This window comes from Aspergillus tubingensis, assembly GCF_013340325.1.
Source record: "Aspergillus tubingensis WU-2223L DNA, scaffold_15, whole genome shotgun sequence".
Classification (NCBI taxonomy): Eukaryota; Fungi; Ascomycota; class Eurotiomycetes; order Eurotiales; family Aspergillaceae; genus Aspergillus; species Aspergillus tubingensis.
Window position 1 is genome coordinate 586,736 of NW_023336289.1, and position 22,103 is coordinate 608,838.

Consider the following 22,103-nt stretch of genomic DNA (forward strand, 5'->3'; position numbering starts at 1 on the left):
CGGCCCAAAAGTAGGATTTCGTGCTGGTTTCGATTTGCTGAGAGCATTCACTATATTGATATACAGGACGTTGCCATCATGCAATTCTGCATATCCATCGTCGCAAATGACCGGTCTCACGACTCAGATACACTTGCCACCATCAATGACCATCTCCGTCCCGTTGATAAAACGTCCCTCATCACTGGCCAAATACAGACAAATGTTCGCAATGTCACTCCCCTCCGAGAGACGGCCCAACGGCACATTTCCAATGAACTTTTCCCAGTTCTCTGGCGTATTTTCCATCCCCGTGAAGACGGAGAACAACGGCGTAGCCGAGAGAAGAGGAGCGACCGAATTGACACGGATATTGTGCGGTCCATACTCAGCCGCCAGACCCTTGGTAGCCTAATATGAAACATATCATCAGCATCTAATGCACTCAACATCGAAAGGGTAAAGGATAACATCAATCCACTCACATTCGAAACCGCCCCCTTGGACGCATTGTACCACACCAACCCAGGCCGAGGTCTCGACGCTCCCGTTGACGAGATATTAATGATCGACCCGCCCTGGCCCTGCTCAATCACCCGAGCCACGAATGCCTGACTGCCCAGATAAACCCCCTTGACGTTCACATTGAACACGCGCTCCCATTCGTCCTCGGTGACTTCCAGCGTCGGCTACCCAACCATGCATAAGCCTCACTTCTCAAACTACACATCAAGACAAAAGAAAAGGAAGAAAAATGAAATACCTTATTCCGATACGTCGTCCCCGCATTATTCACCAACACATCCAACTTTCCAAACAACGACACCGCCTTCTCCACAATCCGCTTCCAATCCGCTGCCTTGGTCACGTCCATCTGCTCGAACACAATATTCTCCGGATCGGCGGCGGCCGTCTTCTGGCCCCCTTCGACACTGATATCCGCCACGATGACCTTGGCTCCTTCGGAAGCGAAGCGTTGCGCGATGGCGGCGCCGAAACCGGATCCGGCTCCTACATTTTCAACTCGTTAGTATGGGCGGGGTGGAGGGTGTGTAGATTGGAGTATATAATCCCGAATATATAACAGATAGAATATATAGACGAACAAAAAAGATGTACGAGTGGGATTAGGCATAAAAAAGAAACTGAATTTGAAGGAACGAAACTAACCAGTAACAATAGCAACCTTCCCCTCCAGTCGGGCGCCGGGAGCAAGTTGTTTCGTCATTTCGATAAGTTATGTATAGTATACTCTTCAATGAAAGCAGTAGTAAAATACTGGTGGCAAGTTTAACTTTGATAATGAGAGGTGAAATGCAGACGATAAAGATTCCTTGAAAAGGTAGTTAGTTGGATTGGTAAAGATGGATGGACGATCAACTCTCTTTTCTTATATACGTTAGTTATAATACTTTGTGTCACAGCTTGAGAGAGAGATGATGCAGGCAGCCAGCCAGCTTACCCCGCTTCTCTTAGTTGGAGAGATAAGGAAGTAATCGGCTACGGCTCTTTCCATGGGTTACTTACTTAGTATGATGTGCAAGGGGGGGAATTATGGATCATCAAAGAGGGGTTCTGTCTTAGTCGTTATGTTATTGGTTGGGTTGGTGGCGTGCGGAGAAAGGGATTAACCTAATACTTCCATAGTAGTTGGGAGCTGAGTATGTCGCTTTGGAAGAACGGAATGAAGTCCGGGCGGGTTTGGATACCGAGGATTTACTATGTGCAGGGATTAAGTTGTTTCATGTTGTAATTACTACTAAGTAGTGGGTTGTGGTTGATTGGTATCATGGCGGTCTTTTTGTTTCAATGTCACGGATTCTGTTCTATTATCATGATGATTTAATACCAAAGATATTTATCTTATTTCAATTGAGAAAAATGGCTGTAAAGAATAAACAAGAAAAATACATATTTGTACACAAATTGAAGTAGAATAATTGAATATTCACTGATCATCCTCAAACTTAATCTCCCTCTGCTTCTTCAAGGTCGGTTCGTCTTCCTCTCTCGTCGTGCCTGTCTGCCTCGCCTGGATATCAACATACCGAATCAAGCTCTCGCAGAGACGATTCAGAACCCATTCTGGTTCCGTCTGCGTGGCTAGCATCGGACTCGTCTTACCGATCCAGTCCCAATTCAGGATCCCGTATTCGTCTTCTTGGACTACCACATCGTCTGGACTGGGGTCCGTGAAGCGAATGAGTCGGGTGAATTCCACCCATTCTTCGTAGGTATATCGTTTTCGCTCCCCCTCTACAACGTCTCGGGTAGTTCGCTGGATCGCGTACGCGAGTTGCTGTGCGAAGTGAAGGGTTGATGCTGATCCTGATCCCGTGCCTGAAGCCGTGTCTGGCTCGCTGGCGAGTTCTTCGAGCGATCTTGTGGGTGGATGGTCAAGGCTGTGCTGGTGCTCTGCTCGCGTGCCTCTCTCTTCGTTCTCCAACCCGACGTGGAAGCCTTCGTTTACTCGTCGGTTTTCTTCGCGATGCTGCAGAGTGGTGTAGAGGACTGGGAATTTACGGAGGAAGTCTCGGTATTTCCCTGACTGGGGGAGGACGGTCCAGTCGGCGAAGACGCTGGTGGCGTGCTTGAATGCGACGACGATTGTGTCGCTCATTTCTGATATGAGGACTGTCATTGTTGGGACGGATAGGAGGGACCAGACGATGAAGAAGGGTCTCGCTGCGTTGGTGGTGGGTGTGATGTCTCCGTATCCGATCGTGAGGAGAGAGCAAAAGCCGAAGTATAGGGCTTGGAAGTATGTGATTTGTTCTAGACGCCAAAAGACCACAGCACCGCATGTCCAGACGATACCAAACATGATGAGACTCAGGATCAGATTGTACCACCGCCGGAAGAGAACGGTTTCGTATTGAATTGCTCGCATGGCGTTGAAGCGGTCTTTTTCTTCCCTCATGATGAGGAGCTTCGGTCGGCCTACCAATGAGAGTGCATTGATAGCTCTGCGTCCACCAAGCCTGGGTGGACTCTTGGATTTGTATTTGAGATGAGGGTCCTCTGCACCTGGATCGAGTGAAATGGAGTGCTCGATAGTCGCTTGTCGTTTTCTTTCAACGTGCTTTCGCACGACATTGTCGTATTGCAGTTCCCGGGCGAAGTCATGGATACTTCCCACCACGAGACCGAGGATGATAATGCCCATCACTGCATAGGGGAATACAAGGCCCTTTCCGACCGAGCTTGGAGGAGTGATATCGCCGTATCCTAATGTCAGGATTGTGACGTCCGAGAAATAGAGTGCATCCGCGAACGATATATCGTCAATGACGGCATGGAAGATAGCAGCTCCTATTAGTAGCCACACCACAAATGCAGTGGTCTGCAATATCAACGTTCTCTGGCCGTCAGTAAGGGCAAAGTACTGCGGATAATGCCCCAGAACGTATCCCAGCATGTTGATCATCAGGATGACAGTGAGGAAGAAATACAGAGCTGCGGCGATGACCGCACTCCAGTAGGCCTGAGAGTAGGTCTGGTCGGGTGGTATTGGACCATCGTAGATGTTTGTAGCAACGGTTATACCGATCAGAATCGATGTGGCCAGGCACCAGAGGATGATAGATGCGGGCAAAGCTATGATGTATCGCATAGTGCGGGTAAAATTGAACAGAAGAAAAACGTTGCCTGCAATGCCACACGCGAGTGATGTGGCATTGAGAGCTATGCACCTGGTCAGGTTAGCACTATCTGTGGATATCTCGGAGATGTGCACTTACCATCGAGGGTCACTGATGAGTTCCTGCGCCGGTGCGCCTGATGATGCAGTCCCGCCAAGTAGCTTACTTTTCCACGGCATCACAAGCGCAACAATAGACATGAGATTGGCGAGAGGAGCCGTGGTAGCTGCTATCAGTGGAATAGCAGTAGATGCGATCCACCAGTCTTGTGGCCCATCATCTTCCGCCGGCCTTGGATTGAAGTGACTTCGGAATCTCTTGCCAAGCGACCTCCTATCCGTGCTCCGTGGTCGATCTTTATCATCGTTCATATCTCGATTAAGGCGACACGCCACTAACCAAGCCGGAGGAAGAGCCTCTGCTATAACCTAGAAAGTAGTAGGAATAAAGGTTCGAGATAAGACATATGGCCTAATAGATCATTCCCTGAGAGTAAGTGGTTGGTAAATGTCACAAAAAGATACGTAGGTCGGTCTGATAGTCGTCCATGAGTTGGAAAAAGCCCCGTAGGACAAAGAGCCTACTAGAGTTCAGCTGAATGGCGAGCATCACCAGCGAAGCCAGAGGTTCCTTGTTTTGCAATGGCGGCAACTCGCGGCAGACAATCTCGTGACGGGTCAACCCCGGGAATGTGCCCTATTGACTTCATCTGAATATGACGTCATGGCTCGTTCTCCCAGGTACCAGAGAACTTCTTAGTTCCTCACGACCCAGAGTTCATTAATTAGCAGATTAAAGGAAGCACACAAGCTTCTGCAATCATGTGGGTCCATCAGCACCTTAAGTTTTACTACCCTGCAATGCTTGTCACAATGTTCGAGCACGTCAATAGTCATCATGTTGCTTCCTAGCGTCAAAACATACACAGACATATATCGATATCAAGGCCTATATGAGGTCCGGAAGGCATATGATACACTATATTAATATATATACGTTAAAAACCATGTCGATTCGTCGAGATGTAAGCCGGTTAAGGCACCACATAATGATATCCCCCGGAACGCCGCCATACCGCCAAAAGACTTTTACCTGTCATTCGTGCGAACTGTACCGCGATGTCACAGTAGTTGACACGTCCACTGTTCTCATGATCCCCATGGTCTCTGTGCCTTGTCGCTCTGAATCGCCACGGACTGTGGTCTCGATCCTTGGCGCTTCCTGAGCGTTGGGGATGAGAATGTCCTGGTCCGATCCAACCTCCGTCAAGGTCATCTGGTTTTTGCCCCTATCTGCGCGACTGGGACGACTATTCTTGACCTTGCTCAATTCGTACTGTGATGTCTGGGTATTCTTGTGACTGGAGTATTTGTTGCTCGTATACTCGCGGTGGGTACGGGAGATTAGAGCTGAGAGGGCAGGCAGGCAGGCACAAATGACCCCGATCGTTATCTCGGCATTTCTGACCACGAGGAAATTGTCAGCTGGGTGATACAATGAGTCTAGTTTAGGGAGCAGGCGTACCCGAACATGTTAATGCGCATGAAAGCCAGTGTTCCGTCCTGTGATTGCCCCGTCAAAATAATGAGAATCAGACGGACAATACTCGATGCACACGCTAGTCCTCCAGCTCCCAATACGACCATGACTCGTAATTTCTTCTTCAGCGGTAATTGTAGCCCCACCGTCAAAGGTAGGGGAAGAATGAGGATAGCCATATCGCTAACGACACTGACAACCGCATCGGCAAGAATGATTGATGTCTGGTCCAGGCATGACCCCGGTGTGTCAGGGGCCCAGAACTTCGCTATTGGGTCGCAGATTCGGATCTTGACAATGACTGCTGGAATATAGTAGGCGAGCATAATACCCAGGAAGGCGTAGATAAATATAACGGTTTTTCGGTAAGGGCTGAAGACTCGTGCAATGATCCAAAGTAGGGACAACTTTGTTAAATATGCGGTCGGACCATACATGACCATTGTCACATACACCGTCTGAGAAAGTTAACACAGCAAATTGGAGATTGTAATAGACTCATTCAACTTACCTTCTCGAAGGGTATGCGATGGGATACAGGCACATCAGCGTAGTGCACCCCGCCCCCGAAATGGCCCACTGAACTAACACTCAGCAAACCTCCGAAAAGGGCTTTTTTCATACTTACTGATCAAAGCAATAATCGAATAACACACACCAAGAAACTGCCAGTCAAATAGTTGAGCATCTCATTCAGTAGGTTGGCATCAATGTCCTTACCCAAGCACCTAGACAGGTCCCTGTGTGTTCGTTAGCACTGGCCATCTGGAGCTGTTCATTAGGCCCTTACAATCCTCTCTTCGAAAGCCGTCCATGATGACAAGGCGGGTAAAACATCGCAGAGCAAAGAAAATCGTCATCGTGGTGATGCATAGTATCTGTGTCGCCAGATTCCATTTCTGGACCGACCTGTCCACATGTTTATCTGTCGTGCCGGTGTCATCACGTCCAAGCAGCTCTGCGAGCATCGTGACAAACGGGGAGGCTTTACGGAAGCGCTTCCAAAGTGCTGGAAATAAACGAATGTCCCAGCAGTCTGGGTTTAAGTCCCATTTAAGACTATATCACAACCAATTTTGGGAACTCGGGGTCATGACACATCAATCAAGGTCGATACATCGCGAGCAATAAAGCCCTCCGATTCGTCCTTTGCCACAAGCACCAAGCCTTTATTTTTTATTTAGACGGAGGCCGTCACCCCTGAAGGCGATAGCGCAGGCCCTAAGGATTTTTACTCCTTTGCAGAGCATCCTGCGACAGGGTTCCGGGCTAGCCAAAGACAGGGGTGCAATGAAGGAAGTACGACTAGTTCATGGGCTTTACTTTTTCCGAATCAAGAGCACAGTTGTGGGCTAGTAGTGGTTCGGTAAGTGGGCGATCTCGCCAAGTGCTCGAGAATATTGCCTGATTGCTAACTAGCATTGGAAAGAATCCTTTTCGACTCCGTAATCCGTCGCTGTTCGGCGCAGGAAATTGATTGCTCGAAATTTTCAGTGCTTCGGACCCATTCCATTCTAGACTGGCGATGACTAAATAAAATGCCACTCTGGGACAGGAGTGTGTGTACTCTGTACTGCGTGTAACTATGCACGAATCTGCATGGTCAGTGTCAAAGCTCAGAGTCCCCTCCCCCGTCTCACATGTTGCACATGCGTTGCGATGAAGCGGGAACCCATGCGTGCATTCGGCTAAAGACTTTGGGGGATTAAATTTTGATCAACAGATGATCAGGCTTCGCCTTTTCCAATGGCTTGTTCTAGTGTTGGAATGTAATGAAGCCAACACAATTATTGAAGCAAATGGGTAAGGGCGACTGGGGGAGGGGGGTGGGATGAAAGAGAGATGTCGATCGAAAGCCACGCCAGATTCTGATCCATCCCCTTCGCGGGTCAGAGATGCACATCAGCTGTCGCTTACGGTCTCATACCGTATGGGTACTCCGTAAGGAAGTCAAGGCTGGAATGACTGGGGCGGGCGCGCGCCGGGCGGCAAGTGGGGCCCGCCAGCCGTCTAAGAGAACTTAATGCCCGTGCGGATGCAACGCTGTTACCAATGGTGGGCCTCGCGGACGTCAATCTTGCCTTACCCGGCATAGCTGGGGTCTCGTCTTAGATTATTGTGAAACTAAAACAGCTGGTCGTCTCGATGGCTCGACGAAAAGAAGAAAACAAAAAAACAAAAGAAGCGAGATCAGAAGTACGATGCAGGAGTTGGCAAGGGCTGAGGGGTCCTGAGCAAATTTTTTCGGACGAACCCACCACGCAGTCAAGCAATGCGTTTGTTTGGCTGGTTATAGTTAACACATTTGCTCCCCGGTTAGCAAACGTTTCTCCGAGATGTGAAAGGCAAACGCACTATAGACTCGAAGTGGAGTCATGCGTTTCTTTGTGTTCCCTTCCACGCGTGGCAGAATGTCCCGGACTTTCTGTTTACCATGTGACCCTGGTGATGGCCACAGATTATCCCCCGTCTTAGCCAGCCTTATCAGAATATGCTAATTTGCCATAGAGTTTGCGCGGTAAAGCACTCCATGGTCTGACTTTCTTTGATTCAAATATCTTAATCAGCTGCTTTGGAATCGGTATTTCCAGGAGCAGGCAGGTACCTACCTTTGCATGTCGTGTTTTTTTATCCTCTGAAATCCGCCTGGTTGCAGATTAGGTCTAGTTTCCACGTCATGTCCTAGTGACCATTGCTGATCCCAATGACGCCTGGAAAAATGGACGGATTCATACTATAGCTCTACTATCTAAACCCGATGTCCGAATAAGTATGTATGTGCTTTCTCATTCATTCTCGTCGCTTATTCTAAGCGCACTTACTACACTTCATCCCCACTTCCATTTGTCCCTCCTTATTTCCATCTCGGCTATGTGTAGCCTTTGAAGGTCTCCACCTCCAGAATTTCGTCACGAATACGGGAGAAGGAAATTCGGAAAATATGATCCGCTTTTAGCGTCCGTGGTTGTCGTGTACAAGCGGTTTGGCCTCAAACTAAAGCGCTGTCGGTAGATCCGGCTTAGAATATAGCCATGATGTTGGGGGGTGAAGATACCCCTCCGGGCATGTTCAGGGGGATAGATGCCACAAAGAAAGACCAGCGCTGGAGATCTTGGCAAACTTGAGACAGTGCTTCTAGATCAAACAGCTCTCCTGTCAAAGGGAAATCCGATCAGTATATTATTGGAGACCGCTTCATATTGCATGCAATTTGATTTCAACGTACCGATTGGCATGCCCCAGCCCGCAAGTACATACTCATGCAGGAACAAATCAGGCGACTGGGGTGGGTAAACCTGTTACATGTCAGTCACACATACTTGGATAGTGATGCATTGCATAAGATTGCAGTGGATGATATACCTCCCAACTAATTGCATCGCTGGCAATCGCGGCGAACCCGGTATCCCAAAGCCATCGCAGCACATCTGTAGTTGCCTCGACACCTGCATGCTCCGGGCTCGGATTGTCCGAGTATTGCCGCTTCTGGTCATCTGTCATCGCGGTATCCCATTCCTTCGTCACTCCAATGCGAACAAAAAGTATATCGCCCTTCTGAAAAGTAATGCCATATTCCTTGGCAATTTCCTTGATATCTGAAAGCCGGATTTGATGTGTCGAAAATGTGCTGTATCTGATTCCCCTCTTTTCTGCCCATGTGGCATAATCGATCAATACCCCGCGACCTGTCGAGCAGCATGCGACACCGCAATTAGTCGCTTACTCCGAAAGGTCAATCAATAAATAGGTCAAATTCCTACCAGCAATCCCTTCTTTGGCCCAATGCTGCAAGCCGATCCGATTGTTCGTTCGATCATTGATTTCCTCGACGGTTGCGCCACCATAGAACACACGCTCGGTTTGCCCCTCAACCGTCTGCGAAAAATGCCGCAGACCATCCCACTGGCTACTTTGTTCTATTCTGGAGTTAGCCCAGGGGGGTGGTACCGCGGGCGAAAGGAAGAATAGTGCATGACCTACGAGGATTCATGGTATAGACATCGTCGAAAGCCACACCGCCCAAAAGCGGAATGATCTGATGGTGGCATGGTTGACGGTTCAGATTAGGATAATCCAACTTGGTCAGTTCCCAACCCATCGTCACCCGTCGCCCGGTCTTGATTTCAGTGGCAGCAGCATTGGCCACTACCTCGGGGGTCAAGATCGCAAGCTTCCCTAATCCTTCTTCGCGGCTTCCTGGCTTGCCAACCCATACTTGCTTTGGGTTCGGCAGCTCATCAAATTGTACATCGAAAGGCGACTGACCAGGTTTACCCGACGACATCTTTCTGAGAAAGATAGCTCGGCCGATCGAAGGAAGAAGAAAACACCACAGCACGTTGGGAGACGGAAACCAGGGATAGTTGGACAGCCAGCTGAAACCCCTGTACGCATAGGTTTTAATATCTCATTGCACGATGGTTCAACTACCTGTTGTAGCCTTTGGAGGGTGGTTCTATTGCTTCCAATAGTTACTAATCCAAATGAAAAGGGTGGGGATGAAAGACAGACCGGTTCGGCGCCGTTGTCATAGCGGATGCACTAGATCCAGAAAATCAATAGACGGATCGCAGCGACGGGCTACCAGGCCCGCATCTGTTATAGTACTTGCTCCGCACCCAAATTTGAACCCCCTGTTTAGATTTACACGCTACACATAAAACGTAATACTGAGGATTGCACCAGTTTAACACAGTCCCGCCGAGTCCACAAAAAGCGAGGCCACAGAAGAGGGCTCGGGGTTACTAAACCGGCCAAACCGTCTGTCTATTATGCCTGAGCGTGCATACGCACCAGGTTACAAAGCAAACGCGACCTGAACCATGCTCACTCAAGGTGGATCTTAACTGACATCTTATGGGTCATCTTATCGGTTGAGAGCCATGAACCACCGAGCGAGTCAGGACTGACAAGTGACAACTGATCAGGATGCTGATGGCAGCCACAATAAACCCAAACGGAAAACCAGGCTGTCAAGGTGGAGATGGAGAGAACCTTAAGTCCTTTCAGTTGCCTATTCGGAAGTAGTGAGTAATCCAGAGGAAGCGGCAGACCGCAGAACATACATACTTACAGGCATAACGGTAACGTACGTACATGCAGTAACAGCACGGGACTCCCCAAAGAAGCCTAGTGTCGGTTCCCTTCCTGGCAGAGACCGTTTTTTGTCAGGCTAGCGAGGCAACGACAACTAATGCATCCTCTTTCCTCCCTCCCCTGGTCTAGAGCAAATCAATTGTCGAATGGCGACCATCGGGCCATGCTTCTTCAACCAGGTGATTGAGGAGCCGTTATGTCGCTGGTCGGTGGTTGGTGGATCCACTCCTTCATCGTCAACTCCACCCGGCCGGTGCTCTACGCAAAGGGAAGTATACTCAAGGCAAAGCTAGAAAGCTCCCACGAGCTAAGCAACTTAGTGCAGGATGTGTGGGAGTCTCTGTGGTGCCGTTTTCTCTGCCCGCTTACCCTGCGCCGAGAGATATATCCCAGGCTGATGTGCCGGCACCTTGACTGTCTGTCTGTCTGTCATACACGGTTGTTGTTTACATTTTCATTTCTGCCCGGCATTCCTTCCGCCTCTTTTCCCTCACCACCCCCGGTCCCAGACCGGTGTTCCTTTCGGGTAGTACATGATCAAAAATTGAGCCGCGTGGCTTGCTCAATATTGTTTCATCTGATGCAACGTGCGGCTTGACCTGTTTGCTCTTCTTTCTGGTTATATTGCTTTTTCTCTTCCCACTTTGGCTTCGATCTACATTCATTGCTTCCATCTAGCTCGCCATGGGGACGTTCGGGTCTCAGACCAGTACCTATAATAGGCTGGTCACTATATTTGTTGCCGTTGGTTCCATGGTGAGTATTCGGAAATCTCTCTTCTGCAATCGCTCCTAATTTTCCTTTTCTCCAATTTCAATAGACATACGGTTACTGCTCCTCGATTATCTCAAGCACGATCGGTCAGCCAGGATGGTTTACATACTTCAATCTTCCTCAGGAGGGCGAGCCGGGATATGCCTCAATAACGACACCTGCTATATCTACAGCGAATGGCGTCTTCAGTGCTGGAGGTGCGGTTGGGACGCTCTTCATAATGTGGTCGTGTGATTATTTTGGTCGGAAACTTAATATCCAGTTGGGGGCTTTCTTCTCAATGTTCGGAGGAGCACTTCAAGGAGGTTCTAATTCACTCAAGTGCGCCTTGACTTACCCCCCATCTACTGCACATGCCCTTGGCTAACTCTACCTAGAATGTTTCAAGCTGGGCGATTTGTCTGCGGCCTCGGAATTGGTATCCTCGTGACTGTGTGTCCAATGTACCTTTCCGAGATGTCTAGTGCCTTCCGTCGTGGTTGGCTTGTTGGCCATCATGCCATCTTTCTGGTTTTCGGTTACATGCTTGCCGGCTGGGTAGGCTATGCCTGCTACTTTGCTGAAAATAAGATCGGTACATTTGGCTGGCGGTTCCCACTTTGTCTACAGTGCTTGCCACCTCTCGTCCTGCTACTAGGATCGCCTTGGCTCCCTCGCTCTCCACGCTGGCTGATCAGTAAGGGAAAGCATGAGGAAGCCAAACTGGTCCTTGAGCGACTTCGCAGATCACCAGACGATCCTAACAACCTGGTTGCTAAGGAAGAATACTTCCAAACTGCCGAGCAGATCCGTCTTGAAGGGGAGCGATTGTCTGCCTATGGAAATGTGTGGAACGCAGTTTTGAAGAAGAAGTCGTACAGGAAGCGCATGGCTATCGGCTTTTTGACCCAATGGGGAGCTGAATTCGGCGGACCGCTGATCATCGTAAGTGCTTCTCTACTGAGATCAAGCTGAGATCCGATAGCTTACATCGCGCAGAACAACTATGCGGTTCTTCTATACACCAACCTTGGCGAAACGGGCGGAATGCCACTGCTCCTGAGTGCGGTCTGGCTGACAACTGCTGGTAAGATGGAGACTGGTCGGGCTATGAGGGTAAAGACTAATCGGTGTGTTTTTAGGTGTCATTTACAACCCTCTTGGTGCCTGGCTTCACGACAAGGTCAACTCTCGTCGAAAGATGTACATTACAGGTTTTGTCGGAATTATTGTTACCACATCTTGCTTGGCTGCCATGACCGCACAATACGCGGGCACCACGAACCGGGTTGGTAACGGATTTGGCATTCTGTTTATGTACCTTTACCTTGCATTCCAAGGGTAAGCATATCTCCACAGATTATGATTTCAGACTACTCATCTCTCAACAGAACTTTCTGTGATACGACGATGTATCTCTATGTGTCTGAGATTTTCCCTACTGAGATTCGCCCAATTGGCATGGGCTTCTCCTTGTTTGGACAGTTCGCCGGTAAGAAACTGTTCTGATGCAAAGCCGTCCTAGCTACTAACGCATGACAGCGACTCTCATCCTGCTTCAGACTGCGCCGATGGGTTTCGACAACGTTGGCTGGAAGTATTATCTGGTTATCATCTGCTGGTCCGCATTTTTCATTCCAGGTGAGCTAGCTACGTCTTTGCAATCTTGGTATTCGTACTAATAGGTGGCTTCTAGTGATCTACTTTTTCTTCCCGGAGACTGCTCGGTTGACATTGGAGGAAATTGCACAGAACTTTGGCGAGGAAGTTGCGGTCCATCTAACTGACGCGACGGACGAGGAGAAAGCCCGCCTCGAACGTGACCTTGAGAAACGGCCTGATAGTGTGCCGCAATCCAACTCAAGTAAGGACAACGAGACTGAGGCTGTTTAGCCTACTTCACATCCGAAGGGGGGATGTCTCTGTACAAGAGACTGCCAAGAGCCTTTTTGAGAGGGTACGCCAGCTGCCATCTTATACCGGACAATGGCTTACAGTGTATACAGCAACAATAGTATGTGACAACCACATACAAGGCCCAAGGACTGCTTAGCGTTTCGAGATGCAAAGTCTGACCACGCTAGTAAGCTGGTTTTGATGCAATTGATGATACCCTGGTTATCGAAGAAATGATATAGGTGGCAGGCAGGAGCATATATACCAAGTTTAACTCTTGACATATGAAGTCCTGATCTTGTTTGGAAAGTGCAGACATAATGGCGATGATAAGTGACACGAAATTACTATCTTATGTTAATCTACTCTAATTATAGTGACTGACAATCAATGCGTGTTCAGTGGATCACCTTCCTTTGGTGTCATTTCAGAGAGAAGCCGCTACATGAAATAATATAGGAGCCTGGATGCTACTAACACCTCCGAGATAATACGTGTCCGTGCCAGGCAGTTGGGAAGGCAACACTGGGATGGGGCGTTTCAGCCTGGCGGAGGCCAAATGGCATTACGTGAGCATGGATGAGAGTCCCCGGCCAACGAGCTGGGGTCCAGGCGGTATAGTAGCACAATCAGCAGCAATAGCAGGCTGCAGAGAACCAAATAGATAAGAGGTGGAAACGGACTGTGGTATATTGGTTTTACAAGCCTGTCCTGAGCACACCACCTGGGTATCTGCAGCGATTTGGGCAGGGGAAGCTCCGTGCAAGCGGTTACCACGTTCCGGTGCACTCCGTAGAGGGACCCTGGGAGGGGCTGGGTGAGAGATAAAGATGGGCTCTGGTGCCATGCAAATTGAGAGGACCGGGATGGTGTTGGGGTGAATCAGATAAGGAAGGTCAGATGACCACTCATCCTTTGGAATAGTGATTGATATCAATTACTTCAGTGCTGTGCTACTGATGAAAAGAGGGTCGGCTCATTTCCTGAAGATCCTCGTCTCGCACGATAAGTTGGGGGAACTGGGAAGTTAGAGGCAGTGTGGCCGTGGCACCTCAGGCATTCACGGGGGATTTGGGTGCTGGCACCAATCAGGAGGCCTCGTTGGACAATTGGCCAGTCGCCCCCTCCTTCCGCTAGTCCTCTTTGGTCTAAGGGGAGCTGAAGCGAGCCAATCAGGAAGCACAACAGCGCCTGAGCGACGGGCGAGCGTCTCAGGCAGACTTCCCAGGCCATCCAGGAGAGTCAAGTCACTGCCAGTAACTGCTTGTAGTAAGTAGTAAGTACTACTACTAAGAGTAGTAGTAAGTAGAGTGATTCGCATGATCGATCCCAATCAATTGTTCCAGTTCCCTTCTTCTCCGGGTCTGCTTGCTGTCCCTTTCTCTCCAGCTGCTGCTGCTGCTGCTTCTCTTTCTTCTTCGTCTCCTTTCATTCCCTGGTCGTCCCTATTGCTATTCCTATTCACTACCAACTCCTCTTTTCTCCCTTCCCCGCTGGTTCCTCTCTTTCCCTTCCTCCTCTCTCCGTCTTTCTCTCTTCTCTCCTCTCGGTCGCCCTCTTTCTCTGCTTCCCCCCTCAGCCTCTTCACCACTTACCAACCCTTCCCCTACCCACCCCGACTTCAGTTCTTCATCATTCCCCCCTTTTCCCTCATTCCTTCTCCATCAGTGTCTATTCATCTCGCTACTTCTACTTTTTACCTTCCTTTCCTAATCCTTTACTCTCCGTCTTTCCCACGAACCGTTGCTGTTGTTGGCTTAACATACTAAAAGAACTTGAAGTTCCTTGGGTGGTCTGCCTGGGGCTCCCGGTTAACTGGACGGTTCTCTCTTAAGCGCGGAACTCGAACTGGGAAAAGGAAAAAAAGGCACGGAAAAAAAAGAAAAAAAGAAAAATAGCGGCCAAACACGCGCCGAACTCCCGAAACGAAGCAACCCGGCGTCGCCTCTCGTTTCTTCCTCCACTTCTTTCTTTTCGTCAGGTTCGACGTGCGGAAAATAGCAGTCACAAATCGGAGAGGCACAAAAGGAGGAATAGTTTAAAAAGAGAAGAAAAGTGGATAAAAAAAAGCATCAAGGAACACTCCGCCAGAAAAGCGAAAAAGTTTTGAATTTACCCTCCCTACCGCGACCGCGTGCACCTCCCATCTCGACGGTCTGAACGGTAGACCAAACCTTCTCGTCAACTGCATCTTGTGTCTCAAGCATCATTTTCTACGGTTACAAGGGAGTTGCAGAGCATCTCCGGTCCGTTTCTTATCTTCTGTCTTTTAATACAGAGAACCTCCGTCCTCTCGTCATCCGAGACTCGCTCAGGTCTTCCTTTCTCACCGGTCGCATCCCAATCTTCCGTCTCGTGAGCTAGCTGAATCTTTTCATCGGCTTCTGACGACGCCCGGCCTTATAATCGCTTGTACACCTGGTTATTAATCACTCATTGGCCTTTTTCGCCTATTCTACCAAGGCACATCTCTGTGTGTGCCTTTTTGTATTCTGCAGGTACGCTGAATTTCTCCGTGGACACTGCCCCCAAAAGCCAGGCTAACACCGCTTCCCACAGGGAGTCCGGACTTTCGCCCCGTTCGTTGCCTACCTCTTAACCCCTCCGTTTCCCGGTGTCGGTTATTTCTTCGGTGCTCCATCCTATCATCGACCTTGTAATATTTTAATACGCCGAAAGATCCTTTGTGGTCGACCTCATCGCGTCTCCGATCGCTAAATCGTTAGCACCATTTCGTTTCGTCAATTGCACATACTGTTTTATACTCCTTTACAGCTACGAGTATGGACGCTGGCGGTCTTGCTCAAATGACCTACAACTCCTCTTTCAACAATGGCAGTGCCCTCGGGGTGCCTGGAGCCAGCTTTGGGTCACGCAGGAAGGGTTCCCATATCAAGCGTCTGAGCGTGCCTCCACCGCACATCTCGACTATCGATGAGTCTCAGCCATCTGCACCAATTCCGACTCCGCGCACCAGCCGTTCGCACCTTCTCGCTGGTTTAAGGACGGCTCCCAAGTCAGCCACGATGCCCTCGGCTTCCCAGCGCCAGCAGCACCTTGGCTTCGAAGGTGATAGATATGGCAATCATTCGAACCGAACTGCAGATCGCGTTCCTCAAACCGCCATGGGAACCGGATTCCCTCGTCATTCGTTAGCCGTCAACCAGGGTCTGGACATGAACACGGGCCGCCCAATGTACACTCTGCCGGAGCAGGTGCTCGCACCTCCGGCTCTTGACATCGCTGGCGATACGCATATCGACGAAAGCCTGTACGCGGAGTTGATGTCGACCAACCTCTTCTTGGCTGCCCAGCAGCAGCGCTTGCAGCAGCAGCTGATCAGCGTCACCGCGGCCGCTCAGCAGTTTCAGGGTCTTAATCTCGGAACACCTATGATCCAGCAGCAGCAGCAGCAGCAGGATTATTCTCCTCTGTCCCTCCCTGGTATGGGTTTCTATCAGCAACAGCTTCAGCAGGGCGTGCAGCCCGTGGTGCAGCCTGTTCCTGGACAGCCGGGGCTCTACTCGGTTTACAACCCCTTGACTGGGCAGCAAAACTATATCTATGACAATACCTTCCAGCAGGACAGCTCGCCACAGTACCAGGAAGAGGAGACCCAGTCTCCCTCTGTTCAGGTGCCTACCTTCAGAGCTGAGGTGTCACCGCCGCCTGAAAATCGCCAGTCTCCTGTGAATGTTTCTCAGCCTGTGTCTCCTCCCAGCGGCCGTTCATCCCCGCAAGAAACTGCCCCTCTGCCTCCTCCCTCGGCCAATGCCTTCCGCAGGGGTCACAAGAAGAGCTCATCCTTTAATCCCGCGCTCAAGATGCCACTTGACACGGCCAAGGCTAACACTGCCATCACACCCGCGGCTCCCAAGACTGCGGCGTTGCCTCAGACCCCAGCTACTGGAACTTTTGGGCCCGGACAGGCTCGTGCGGGCGAGCACCCGATCCGCCAACCCCGTGGACCACCGTCTCTTGAGGAGCTTACAGCCAAGCCAACATCGAAGCACGAGGGAAGTAAGAACTTCGCCACCCGTCAACGTCGACGTGCGGTGCACAACTTGGTTCGTGCGGGCATCGAACGTCGTGGCGAAACTCGGAGCTTTGGCTGCCATAGCAGTGGTGGTACCAATACTCCTGCGAGCGAGAAGGAATTCACGTTCTCCGATGGGGATGATGCAACGGTTCGCAGTGGTAGCCTGTCCAGCAAGCCCAGCCTGGGTAGTCTTCGCGCCGCTGCGAACGGAGCCATTGGTTCTGAGAGGAAGGAGAGGTCTTCCCGAGAACGCCGATCTCAGGATAGCCCGTACAACACCACCCCCATCAGCGAAGATGGCGGTTTCTTTGGCGGGAAGTTTGCCGAGGTTCGAGCGGATCAGGCCTCTCCGCGAACCGGATCACCCTCAGTGGCTGCTGTCGTCGCTGGCCAGAAGACGGTAGCTCAGGGTCAGGAAAGACGCAAGACTCCGATGCTTGTGCTCTCCAGCGCTGAAAAGCGTAAGACCCCGATCATGTAATGCCAACGTCGTACATAATATGACTTGAGACGTAACGGATGCGCAAAGCTTGGATGAATTGTCTTTTTCTGTTTGTACTTTTTTCTTGTTGTTGGATTTGAGCTCCTGCAGGCACCGCAGTTCTATTTCTACCCGGAATAAACTAGACGGTTAATCTTGATGTCATGGCAGGATTTTTGAGAGAGATCCTCAGCCCCAGCCTAAGCTGTTCTCTCTCCTTTTTGACACTGTGCATGGACACATGGCCAGGACTCTGCCCCGTCGATGACCCCATCTTTCTGTCTGACGAAGCAAGCCTCGGATGAAATGTGAATTCTTTTCTAACTGTTATTATTTGCACCCTCTTTTTCTCTCTTCCCCTTCTTATTCTTTCCTTCGACCTGAACAGATTGATGAACCACGAGACCAGAATCATTAAATCAAGATTTTCCTTATCTGTTTGTTATTCTCCCTGCCCACTTGAACTGGTGTCTTTTCGATTCTTCCAATCGCAAGAATCTGCTGGAATTGGTAATGGACCGTGCTTGACTCGCCCCATTTCTACTTCCTTCTTTTACTTTCCTTTCTTAACACTGGTTCATCTGGGGATGGGGATACTCTTGTACGTACATACATCTGGCTATGTATGCTTTTTCTTTTTCTGTTGTTTTTTTTTTGACCAGAGTTTGGACACTACTGGATACTGAATGCTAGAGGGCTACTGCTACCTATATGCTTAAGTGGACCTTGGCTTTTACTACTCTGCTCTTAATGCAAATCTACATACTGACAGTATTTGTACTCTTTCACCGCCCCTTCCAACTGTCACTAGTAGTAAATACCTGCTATCATTTAGTAAATTGTTCATTCATCATAGTTTGTCATCTAGTACATACTAACTACAAGCTGATGAGGTAACATCTAACAAAAACATGGAAAATATATAGAAAGAGAGAGAAAGGGTGAGAAAGCAGGAAGGAATGTTCTGAAGATGGTTGGTTGGTTACGTACGTACTTCAGCTGTGGCTAAATCTGCTCTGCTAGGCTATTGATTCACTAAGAGAGGGCGGGAAGGTGAGGAGGAAGAGGAGGAGAAAGAGAGAGACGGAGCGTAGGGAGAATTTTGAAACTGATATTGCGTGCGAGTGCGAGGCCGAGGAATAAGGCTGGCCGCAAGGGTAGAGAAAGATTATGATAAGTATAATCATCATTATTATTAAGATATCATGAAAAAGGTGTTTTCGAGTACGTGGGTTGCATGATGATGGTTGAGTAGAGGGCCTTTCTTTGAGGGAGGGGGCGGTGTAACTATCTCACAATACCACTACCTCAGTTTTACGGTAGCATATTGTACTGGAGATCAATTATATTCTCGTTGCTAATTAGAGGCTTATAGATGGAGGGGATAGATTAGAGCTATACCAAAGAGGGGCTGATTTCTATGCGAGGTATTGTTCGTAGTTGATCATTATTCGTGGTATCGTATCTTCTATCTAGCAATAAGCCGTCGTAGGGCTAGCTTTGGTGGTGGCAGTAGATGTAAGTAAGTAACGCAGTATAGTATATCGATCAACTCAACTTGCATGTATCAGGAGCAGATCAGTGCAAAAAGATTAGTATCCCACCAAAGATGTTGTAACATGTGACCCCGAACCGCTGTAGCTTTGCTTTTGTAGACGCAGAAAAGAGAAGAAGGCAAAAAAAGAGAAGGAATAATTGGTACAAACCAGGGGGGGAAAGGAATCGACACATGCCTGTGTGGATGACAAAGTACAACAAATATACGCAAGGAACGCTTGCAATCCTATCAAAAGAATCAAACCCGAACAGACAAGGAGAGTTACCGGATGAGAAATGACGGATGTATATGCATGAATAGCAAGATCGAGCCCAAATAGTGAGGAAATTCCGAGAAAAGAAGGACTTTGACACCAGAAAGAAATCAAAATATAGTGAACGGACCAATATAAATCACGCTGAATAACACGACAATTCGCTCCATCAAACACAGAACAAAAGACAATCAAGACGCAAGTGTAGAAGAGAGAGAGAGAGAGAGAGAGAGAGGAACGTGATCGAGGCACGTCATCTAGAAGCTGAAGAGTCCACTTCGCTTCTTTCCAAGCGGATAAACAACCAAGGCAGCCAGGAATAGGCCCACAGTGAAGCCGACTGCTACCTGGATCATTCCGTAACCGATGTCGAGAACGACACCGTGGAACTCGCGATCGAAGTTTGGGCTCGATAGATTCTTCGCTGCGTCCACGAAGCCCTGTGTCCCATTGGAGACGACTGCGAAAGGAGAGGTCGACGTAGTGATCTGCTCCGCTGCCGCAATGCCTGAAATGAGTGACCCGCTAGCAGCGAGACCAGACGGGACCAAAACGAAGATGGCGGGCAGCATCGCAGCAGCCGCAAATCCGTGTCGTAGCCGACTGTAAAGGTTTCCCATGACCCCGATGACGAACGCACCCAACGCACCGGATATTTGAGTGCTGGAATAAAACCTCTTGGTGCCAAAGTAATTCGTCACGTATCCTGCGAAGGAGATAATCAACATCATGGGGATCTGCTTCCACTTCGCTTGATTGATGATTGCGAGGCAGAAGGTGAAGAGGATCGCAAAAGGAAAATGCTGAAGATATTCATTGGTGATGGGACTCGGCGGGCATGTGTAGTCCGAAGATGCGTCACCATCCAATAGTCCGTAGACTGCGGTTCCGATAGTGATCCCGAACCCGAGGAAGAGGGAGTAGATGATGGCATACACCATGCGGACAGACCCGGCAACAATACTGCGCGATTGCAACTCCAGACTGGCGCACAACACCATGTATCCAGGCAGGATCAGGGCAATCGAAGATTGAGCCAAAGCAGAAAAGCAGAAAAGCCGCCCATCTCCATAGCGGATGCTGCCAAAAGCCCGGGCCAAGAACGAAGTTAGGACTGCGGCGGAGATCTCAAAAACATTGGCGTAAAGATTGGAACGTGGCGAAAGTACGAGCTGGAGGGTTCCTAAAAGACATCCGAGCAAAAAGGCAATTGGCATATCAATGGGTCGTGCGTTGAACGCGAAAGGACCGACGCAGGCGCTGGCACATCCGTAAATAAGAATAACAAGTGGCACGGGGTACTTGTTCTTCTGCTTTAGGATCTCGTCCAACCGTTGAATGGCCTCTTCAACTCCAATCACACCATGAATCACCTCCTTGTAAATCAGATGCACATCGCAAAGTCGGCCCAGATCAACCCCCTGGGGACTTCGGACTAATCTAACCTCGGTGGTGTGGGTAGAAGCATCATCAAACGAGATAATCATGCAACCAGGTATATATAGGAACTGGCCATCAACTTCCAAGACGCGAGCCGTCATCTTCATATATTCCTCCATTCGGTGGGTAGGAGCACCGTACTTCATCAAAGCCCGGCAAAGCCGGATGAGATATCCCTGACGGGAGAGAAGTTCGGCTATCTGGACCGTGATACGAATCTCATCCTCGAGCTGCGGCTTGCCCATCCGCTTTGGTACGTTTGGAATGGCTCCACTGCTACGCGAGCGCTTGAGCATCGCGATTGGAGAGCTCGTAGAGTTCTTGGCCGTCGAGCCAGCCAGCGAAGTGCTCGACTGGTTAGGTGATTTTTCATACCACTTCCTGGGCCGTTGAGACTTCCAGGTAGGGTCTGGGGATAACCCTCGACTACTGAACTCTCCCGTGCTGCTCCGGCGCAAGCTGGCATTCCGGCCCCGCGAATAGTGGCTACCGGGTTGATCGTAAAGTTTGAGTAAAGAGGAGAGGATGCCGCCACGGTAATGTGTCGGTCGTTCGACATAGGCGTCAGGGTCCCTTTCTTCAAGAGGAGTGACTTGTCCGGACTCCAGCCCTGCCGAGGGGGCTTGGAGCCGGCTCAAAAAATCAAAATCGTTTCGAGTCATTTGTCTGACTAGTTGGTGGGCTTGAGAAGTTCGGATCGATTGTCGGCCGTTCAGTGGGCCCAGGTCATCGTCGTCTGAAAAATCGCCAAATTGCTTTTCGGAAAGACTTATCATGGGAATCTCATCTCCATCCTCAAAGGGTAGCGCCGCCTCTGAAGGAGTAGATGCGATAGAGGACGGTCGACTCGGCCAAGGACTGGACTTCGGAGTTTTAGAGGATTGGTGCAGCACGGATGCCAGCCGTTGGGCTCTCTCTTGTGCTGAATGAATCGCCCTCCCCTTCTCATTACTGACCTCATCATCATCGCCAGTGGCACCCGTGGAACTGGGTGCTGAGTGGACCGTGAGGCCCGTGACACCTACTTTCGGACTGGGGCTGATATCGATCAAAGGCACTGATTGGGGGTCAGGAGAAGCCTTAACTGCTGATGGAATGCTGGCAGTGGGCAATGGTCTTTGCGGTAGCGACGACCCCCTTCCAACAAACCGGGCCGCTGACGTCGACCCAGAGGGACTGGTGCCAAGACCAGCTTCGCTGACCGTGAATTTGACCCGATTCGCGCTCCTGGGGATTGCTGCATTCCTCAGCCTGCCCTGAGCTCCGCTTGGATCCGGCAAACTCTCCTGCGAGCTCTCATTGGGGGTCGGTAGGGGGGTTAGGACACGCGGCCCTGGGGATGATCTGCTTGCTCCTCCAGATACATCAGTAAGGCTCGAACGCCTAGAGGTGGAGGATATGGGCAGATCAAAATAGCCGCCAGCCAT

At 49.8% G+C, this 22,103-nt stretch overlaps 7 protein-coding genes across 7 annotated transcripts; 2 read left to right on the forward strand and 5 right to left on the reverse strand.

Annotated features, from left to right (window-relative positions):
• Positions 1–123: 123 nt before the first annotated feature.
• On the reverse strand, positions 124–1,207 carry AtWU_11027 (short chain dehydrogenase; the record flags this gene model as incomplete). The annotated part of the gene is made up of 4 exons (XM_035506129.1): positions 124–390; positions 465–668; positions 743–990; positions 1,150–1,207. The coding sequence occupies 4 exons, from the start codon at positions 1,205–1,207 to the stop codon at positions 124–126; spliced, it is 777 nt and encodes a 258-aa protein (XP_035362022.1).
• Positions 1,208–1,927: 720 nt separating this feature from the next.
• On the reverse strand, positions 1,928–3,991 carry AtWU_11028 (potassium channel family protein; the record flags this gene model as incomplete). Its single annotated transcript, XM_035506130.1, has 2 exons — positions 1,928–3,671; positions 3,720–3,991. The coding sequence occupies 2 exons, from the start codon at positions 3,989–3,991 to the stop codon at positions 1,928–1,930; spliced, it is 2,016 nt and encodes a 671-aa protein (XP_035362023.1).
• A 724-nt stretch (positions 3,992–4,715) lies between these two features.
• On the reverse strand, positions 4,716–6,127 carry AtWU_11029 (putative integral membrane protein; the record flags this gene model as incomplete). The annotated part of the gene is made up of 6 exons (XM_035506131.1): positions 4,716–5,082; positions 5,145–5,617; positions 5,671–5,738; positions 5,788–5,824; positions 5,880–5,899; positions 5,950–6,127. 6 exons carry the CDS (start codon positions 6,125–6,127, stop codon positions 4,716–4,718), a joined length of 1,143 nt encoding a protein of 380 aa, XP_035362024.1.
• A 2,051-nt stretch (positions 6,128–8,178) lies between these two features.
• On the reverse strand, positions 8,179–9,444 carry AtWU_11030 (uncharacterized protein; the record flags this gene model as incomplete). Its single annotated transcript, XM_035506132.1, has 5 exons — positions 8,179–8,312; positions 8,386–8,455; positions 8,523–8,845; positions 8,921–9,076; positions 9,141–9,444. The coding sequence occupies 5 exons, from the start codon at positions 9,442–9,444 to the stop codon at positions 8,179–8,181; spliced, it is 987 nt and encodes a 328-aa protein (XP_035362025.1).
• Positions 9,445–10,940: 1,496 nt separating this feature from the next.
• AtWU_11031 (putative MFS sugar transporter) lies at positions 10,941–12,902 on the forward strand (the record flags this gene model as incomplete). Its single annotated transcript, XM_035506133.1, has 8 exons — positions 10,941–11,012; positions 11,077–11,351; positions 11,408–11,954; positions 12,009–12,096; positions 12,152–12,350; positions 12,401–12,501; positions 12,552–12,650; positions 12,706–12,902. 8 exons carry the CDS (start codon positions 10,941–10,943, stop codon positions 12,900–12,902), a joined length of 1,578 nt encoding a protein of 525 aa, XP_035362026.1.
• Positions 12,903–15,688: 2,786 nt separating this feature from the next.
• Positions 15,689–17,425, forward strand: AtWU_11032 (uncharacterized protein; the record flags this gene model as incomplete). The annotated part of the gene is made up of 1 exon (XM_035506134.1): positions 15,689–17,425. The coding sequence occupies one exon, from the start codon at positions 15,689–15,691 to the stop codon at positions 17,423–17,425; it is 1,737 nt and encodes a 578-aa protein (XP_035362027.1).
• A 2,068-nt stretch (positions 17,426–19,493) lies between these two features.
• On the reverse strand, positions 19,494–22,103 carry AtWU_11033 (threonine/serine exporter family protein; the record flags this gene model as incomplete). The annotated part of the gene is made up of 1 exon (XM_035506135.1): positions 19,494–22,103. One exon carries the CDS (start codon positions 22,101–22,103, stop codon positions 19,494–19,496), a length of 2,610 nt encoding a protein of 869 aa, XP_035362028.1.